This window comes from Odontomachus brunneus, unplaced genomic scaffold (assembly GCF_010583005.1).
Source record: "Odontomachus brunneus isolate Ranch 3 - 2012 unplaced genomic scaffold, Obru_v1 Obru_scaffold_120, whole genome shotgun sequence".
NCBI classification, from domain to species: Eukaryota; Metazoa; Arthropoda; class Insecta; order Hymenoptera; family Formicidae; genus Odontomachus; species Odontomachus brunneus.
In genome coordinates, this window is record NW_022639570.1 from 462016 (window position 1) to 469732 (window position 7717).

A 7717-nucleotide genomic window follows, 5' to 3' on the forward strand; every position below is an offset into this window, starting at 1 on the left:
CGGCGTTTTGTTAGTAATTGTTTCGTGACGCTTTCCGGATCGTCACATCAATATTTCCAGTATTACCCTGTAACGCTCTTGTGTTCCGTGCGGGATAGTCTTAGTCGGTATGGTCCAAGGTTAGGCTCAATAAATTTGAAGCAGTGGTATAGGTAGTAAAAAATATAAACTATATTCCAGGATAAATGCTATTTACAAAATATATACAGGTAGAGCGACGCCGCTGGTGTTTGATCGCGTTTTTGCTCACGTTGTGAGTCTAAGTTTACGTCGCGATGACAGCTGCGAGCATCCAGGCCAGCGCACGGTTTGCGGGATGCAATCGGTATCGTTTTGCGGTCTTCTATCGTCCGCTTTGTCTGTGTACTTAGCAGGATTTAAACGTTGATACTAGCTTTTAATCGAGCCGGTTTCGGAACGGTTGTTATCACGATTTGCTTCGCAACTTGTATACGCGAGATGCGTTATGCGGTGTCGGAGCAGTATGCTGACGCGATGAGACGCTTAGCGTCGATTACGCGTATTCGAGAGCGTTCCGATGTGTTGGAGATCTCGGTCGCGTATTCGGTGTAAATAAGGGGAGCGGTGCACTTGGACACGGTGCATTTTGACACTCACAGCACCGTGTGATTAGAGACATTTGTAGGGTCCCTTGGAACAGCGACTTGTGATTGGACTGTGTCCAATTGCCCCGTGTCCAACTGATATACACCCGTAAATAAGCGGGTTAACGGAACGATCTAGGAAGCGGATGTCAACGTCGCGTATCTACCTCGGTCGACAAGAACGGACTAGGTAGCGGAGATCGACGTCGCGTAACCACCTTGGTCGACGGGAATGGACTAAGTAGCGGATGTCGACGTCGCGTATCCAACTCGGTCGACGGGATGTCTAGGAAGCGGTGAGATGTAGAGGTTTGCAACGAGTTCTGGTCGGTTGAGCGTCTCAGTGGAGCTCTCCGGTGGATCTCGTTCAACGTCGTTTTCGCGTCGGCTTTTATACGCGAAATTCGGAAACAGCGAAGCTGTTTGTTGTTTTCGCGGATGTTCAGCGCTTTTGTCTCGCGGTTATTCGGCGTAAACAATTTATTGCTTTATCGTCGTGACGATCGTGACATTGTCTTTCGTGGATCGTCACATTACCCACCCCTTCGCAGTGCCCGTCTTGGGCACTTTAGCCTAACTATTAAACTAACTATTAAACTATTACATTATTTAACTATTAAACCCTATCTATCTTAACTATTAAACAAATTATTGAACTAACCTAAACATATGTAACTGTATTAACTAAATGGTAAATCTTCAACTATATCGCACTCACTAAATACTCTACGTTTTATTTTGCCCTATATATGCGGATCTTATTCGCCCGTATCTGTGAATTTAAAACGCCAGAGTTCTTTGTTGACATACCGACGGTATCGGCGCGACGTGTGCACTGCGTAATATGGCACGTCAATGTATCTGCCGTCCGAGATTTCTACCCGCAGTGGCGGCTCGCTCGCGCGAGTTTCGATCCGGACCTTGTGTTTTAAAGGCTCGTTCGAGATTATTCTCACCGCCGGTGGTGTCTGGTCCATTGGTCGCGGTGTTCGGCTGTTGTTGATGCCGGTCGGAGCTGTTGGCTGGGTGTTGTGTGGATTCTGCGGTGTCTCCTCTCCAGGTGACTGATTTTATCCGCTGTCGGTGTGCTACCGGTTCTGGTATTTTCAGGATGCCCATAAATATCGCGAGTTTTTCTTCTGTGACCCTGGCTGACGGTGGTGTCCTTTAGCAAGCTATTGCCGGTTTCCGCTTGTGGCCTATTGCGTTAGTTGGCGGTCTTTTTCCCGGCGGCAAAAAGGCGTACTGTTGGTTCACTCATTTTTCTTTGATTTCCCTGTAAGAGGGTGTAAGAGGGTGTCCCATAGAGCTTGTTCTTCTGTCTCGTTCCATGTAGTGAGTAAAGTGAGCGATCGTGTCGTCAACGTCTAGATTCTCCATGATCTTCGACTGGTGGCTGGTAATGTTTTCCTGCTCCTTTTATAGCCGAAGTCGTTTTGTATGTTGTTATTTGACTAATGGAATCGTTATTACTATATTCCTTCGCCTGTGTTCTTCTTGAATCTATCTGGCTGGTGTTTGGCCAAATCCGACTTAGATAGTGGTGTCTTTGCTTGGGTAAAGTTTCCCGTTGTGGCTCCCAATTTTCTAGCCACCTTATTAGCTCGCGGTCGATCTCCATGCTAGTAATGTATCCTATTGACTCGCTCGATTGCTTGTCTCCGTTATATTGGTTCGTCTGGTAGTCTAGATCATCGAACTTCCTTTTAATATAGGAATTCCCTCCTCTCGGCTATCTTGTAGAGCCGGAAAAATTGTTGTTTACCTATCGGAGTTGTCCGCTTTGAGGTCGTGAACGTGTATGTGTTTGTGCCATTTGTTGTTTTCGTCGATTAGGTCAACGATTACGGGCGAAATAATTCGTTTTGCCGTTAGTGGTCCTATGTACTTGGGCGCTAATTTCGCATTCACGGCTTTTTCTTTGTTTGATAGCATGTACGCTTTTCTCCACACGATTTCTGGTTTCCAAGGCCTTCTCCTTAGATTATATTTTCCTTGCTTTTGAAAAGCGCGAGCCATGTGGATTCTTACCAGTTCATAGGCCTCACTTAGTTGTTCTCGGAGCTTTGTTAATGTTTCCATTTGAACTTGATTTCGTTTAAATTCGTGTGGTCCTGCAAGCTCTCTACCGTTATTTAGGTATGCTGGCGTATATTCTGTGCCCTCGTTTCATGCCGTATTAAAAGCGAATTTTATCTGGCCTAAGTGTTCGCCTCAGCTTCTGTGGTCATTTTCCACATATTGAGAAAGCATGGTCTTTACCGTTGACTTTTTCCACGGGGTTGCACTGCGAAGTCCAAATCGGTGTCCATCGTTATTGTATTCCCAGGTCCTTGGTAATCTTCTTCATATTACTTAACTTGAATTGAGTCCCGTTATCCGATATTACCATATAGTGTTCAGATATCCATGTCGGTACACGATCTCGTCCAAAAAACTCTGTGCTACAGCCGTGGCCGTTGCTTGGCATAACGGCTTAATTTCGATCCACTTAGAGAATCGATCTTGCATCGTAAGGATCTAGGTGTAATCCTTTTTGGGTCTTGGCAATGGTCCTATTAGATCAAGGGATATCTGCTCCCACGGTTTTTGTACATTGGTTGCGTGTAACTGTCTCGCCGGTTGTAGCTGTGATGTCTTGTGAGCCATGCAGTTTCTACATTTCTTTACATATTGGCTGATATCTCGAAACATTCCTGGCCAATAGTACAGTTGGGCTATTCAACAAATTGTCTTGGCGATCCCTAAGTGTCCTGCCGACGGATCGTTGTGATATCTCTGAAGTATCTCTACTCGTTGATCGCGAGGAATGCATCGTTTCCACTGGTTTTGACTTGATACTTCTTTGAAGTCGAGACTATGTAGAATATGTCTGTATAGATTATCGTCTTTTAATTGGTAATCAGGATATAACTGCGGTTGATCTATTACCTGTTTGTACCATTGGCAATCTATTGTCGGCTGTATTGCGGCGACTACCGGCTGTCGTAAAAGCGCATCGGCCACCTTGTTCATACTACCTTTTCGATATCGTATGTTAAAAGTGTACTGCTGCAATTCGAATTTCTACCAGCCTAAGCGTCCATATGGCAATTCTAACTTCTGCAACCATCGTAACGATTGATGGTCGGTAAGCACGGTAAATTTATACCCTTCTAAACACCGCATCTTACGGATTCCCTATACGACTGCAAGGCACTCGAGTTCAGCCGCACTATAATTTTTTTCGACCTTGTTTAGTGCCCGACTTGGATAGGCTATAATCCGTTCTCCTTCTTTGAATACTTGTGTAAGTACGGCTCCTAGTCCGTGAGTGCTTGCGTCAATTTGAAGGATGAATTCCTGGTTAAAGTCTGGACACGCTAGAACTAGTACGGTGATTAACGTGTTTTTTAATGTTTGGAAAGCTTTTTCCTCTTTTTATTCCCATTTCCATTTCGTTTTCTTCCTCGTCAATTTCGTTAATAGTGATATGATTTTTAAGAATCCTGCAATAAAACAGCGATACTATGACGCCATGCCCAAGAATTGGCGTATGTGGCGGACGGTTGTCGGTGCTGGCTATTTTTCTACTGCATTCGTTTTCTCTGGATCTGTTCTAATTCCCTGTTTGTCTACTATGTGTCCTATGTACTTTAAGCTGGGTCGACAAAAATGACATTTTTCTGTGTTAAGTCGGAGGTTTGCCTTCCGCAATCATTTGAATACTTCCTTCAATAGAGTTAAGTGTTGTTCGAACGTTTTGGTGGCGATAATTATATCATCTAAATATACATTCTCTTGTACATTCTCTTCAAGTTCCAGACCTATAATCGTGTTTAATAGTCGTTGGAACGTTGCTGGTGCGGAGTGTAATCCAAAAGGCATTACTTTGAATTGTTTTAATCCTCCACCCGGTACTGTAAAAGCGGTAACAGCGCGGCTTTCCAGTATAAGCGGTACTTGCCAGTAACCGTTCTTTAGATCCAACGTCGTGAGGTATGTAACTCCTCTCAGTTTGTCCAGCGTTGCAGTTATTTGCGATAAGGGATAGGCATCCGTTTCGGTTACTTCGTTGACCTTTCTAAAGTCGATGCAGAAGCGGTGCTTTCCGTCCTTCTTTTTCACTAAAACAATAGCCGAACTCCATGGATTTTGTGATGCCTCAATTATTCCAGCTTTTTCCATTTCGTCCACTTCTTTATCGATTATGCTCTATATTGCTGGGTTCCTTGGTCTGTAGCGCTGTTTTATCGGTTCTGTTCCTGGTTTCACACGGATCTTGTGTTGTAGTATTTTTGTCGTGCCCTGAATATTTTCGAATTTCTGGAATTCGTTCTGCAGAAATCGTTCTAATCTCTGAGTTTCTTTGGCTGTGCGCGGTTGCATACTTCGGATATTATACATGTTCTTCTCTGAACTCTTTGATGTATCCCTGTCGATGGCGGTAACGTTATCCGCAGCTTTGCCCACAAGTCCACTCCGTTCAGCATCGGGCTTTCGAGGTTCGGTATGATGTCGAAGGTGTGTTAATATTGTTTCTCATTTATAATCACTGGTAGATCGATCTTCCCTTGAATCTTTATGCTTGCTCCGTTCGCCAGGCGTATCGTCTTGTTTCTTTTATGTATCAAATGTTGCCACTTCTCCGCTAACCTTGCGGTTCTCTGGTTTATACAAGAGATTTCGAATCCGGAATCAATTAATGCGGTAATCGGTGTCCTGCATATCTTCATCCTTACATAAGGGCGCGGGTGTATATTATTCGCGGTGTTTCTGGGACCGAGGTTCGCCCTATTGTTCCTCGGTCCGTGTGGCGTTTTCCGGACGTGGGTGGCAGTCTTTTGTAAAGACTTCGTCTCTTCCGCACTGAGAGTAGAACTTTTTCGGAGGTTGTCGACAAAATTTCCTGATATGCCCCCTTTGTTTGCAACGCCAGCAACACTCCGCGGCGTTGCTGCCGTTGCTGGGGTTCGCGATACTGGACGTGTATTTGCGCGGAAGTTCCTCCTTTGTTGCTCAATGTCTTCTATTTCCGCTGCTTGCGCTCCTAACTCTCCCAATGTATGTACGCTCTCTCTTCTAATGTATAATTTTAATTCTGGTGACATATTCTCGTATGTTTGCTCTATCTGATCTCTTCTCGAGAATCCTTTTGCTCTTCTTATAAGTGTCGCTAGTTCTGTGGCGTATTGTCTGAACATTCGTTTGCTTGCTGCAGCCGCCTCTGTACCTCTATCTTTAATTGTGCCTTATATCTGTACGGGACGTATTGTTCACGAAATGCGTTCGTAAAGTCGCTCCAATCTTTCCACAATTTTTTGCTGTTTCTGTACCAGTGTAAGGTACTTCCGCGTAATAGTTCAGGTAAGTCCCTGTAACATTTGTTCGTCTGTATATTCGTAACTATTCTGTAGTTCTTCAATTCGCTCCAGAAAAGATACCGGATCTTTCCCATCGAATTGACATCCCCATTTGCGTATCTGATTTATCGTTTTCGCAATTGCAGTGGAGTCGTTTCTGTATACTATTTCCATTTCTCGACTTGTTCCCTCGTCTTCTGATCTATTCGCGAAAAATTGCGGATTATCGGTCACGTATTTGCTCAATTTCCCTCTCAATTTGTCTAAGGTGGACAGTCCTAGTTCTGCCATTTTTTGAATTATTTAATCTTTCGTTAATACACAGATCCACTGCTTCATTTTTTCCCTCTGAGCCTGTTTTCTTTGTAACGTCTCTTCTTTCTATCGCCGGATTTCGCTCGCCGGAGTCCGGGTTCGCGTGAGGGAAGATGAGAAAAAAAGCTCGGTTGATATTTACAACTTAGATTTATTCAGGACGTCTGAAAGAAGTGTTATGTACAAAGCAGTATTTACAGTGTGTATAGACGCTATAGTCGTGGTGCAGAAGGCACGACTACGGCACGCGGAGTGACGGTTGCGAGGGCAACGTACCCGATCGCGGGGAAGTACGGTCGCGTCGACACGCGGTTCCTCAGGAGTTAAGAACGACGATCGATTGAATCAGCAACACGGTCGTCGAGGGTGGGAACGATGTTCCCAGGAGTCAGGAGCGACGACCGATTGAATCGGCAACACGGTCGTTGAGGGTGGGAACGATGTTTCCAGGAGTCAGGAGCGACGATCGATTGAATCGGGCAACACGGTCGTCGCGGTTGGGAACGATGTTCCCCAGAAGTCAGGAGTGACGATCGATTGAATCGGCAACACGGTCGTTGAGGGTGGGAACGATGTTTCCAGGAGTCAGGAGCGACGATCGATTGAATCGGGCAACACGGTCGTCGCGGTTGGGAACGATGTTCCCCAGAAGTCAGGAGTGACGATCGATTGAATCGGCAACACGGTCGTCGAGGGTGGGAACGATGTTCCTAGGAGTCAGGAGCGACGACTGATTGAATCGGGCAACACGGTCGTCGCGGTTGGGAACGATGTTCCCCAGAAGTCAGGAGTGACGATCGATTGAATCGGCAACACGGTCGTCGAGGGTGGGAACGATGTTCCTAGGAGTCAGGAGCGACGACTGATTGAATCGGGCAACACGGTCGTCGCGGTTGGGAACAATGTTTCCCAGGAGTCAGGAGCGACGATCGATTGAATCGGGCAACATGGTCGTCGCGGTTGGGAACGATGTTCCCCAGGAGTCAGGAGTGACGATCAATTGAATCGGCAACACGGTCGTCGAGGGTGCAAAAGAGAGGACGACGATTTAATCGGCAACACGTTCGTCTTCTGTGCGAAAGGAAGGAGGACGACGATTAAATCAGCAACACGTTCGTCCTAGAGGATGGGAACGGTGGCGGTTGAATCGGCAACTCGTCACCAGGAGGGCGTAGTCAGGGATATTCTCTCTAACCGATCTCGGATGAGACCAGTCGACGACTCTTGCCGGTAGCGGCTGAGTGTCCCCTTTATATCGTGTCGGCTCGCAAAATTTAACCGCGAGAAGAGGCCGCGGGATCCGGCCGGCGCTACGTAGCAGCGCCGTACCGAGTTAGCGCACCCTGAGGCTCGTTGTGACTGGCGCCGCCGGGGGGGTTCGACGCTAGCAGCAGTTAGATGCAAGGATATATATATATATATATATATATATATATATATATATATATATATATA

At 46.0% G+C, this 7717-nt stretch overlaps 1 protein-coding gene across 1 annotated transcript in view; it reads right to left on the bottom strand.

The window, feature by feature from the left end:
- Positions 1-2540, bottom strand: part of LOC116849605 — a 37342-nt gene extending 34802 nt beyond the window's left edge. Inside the window, exons 1-2 of the mRNA XM_032826927.1 lie at positions 2371-2540; positions 1562-1770 (exon numbers count right to left, since the gene is read on the bottom strand). Coding sequence (XP_032682818.1) covers positions 1562-1770; positions 2371-2540 — 379 coding nt within the window. The remainder of the gene's footprint in view (positions 1-1561; positions 1771-2370) is intronic.
- Between the last annotated feature and the right edge of the window lie 5177 nt (positions 2541-7717).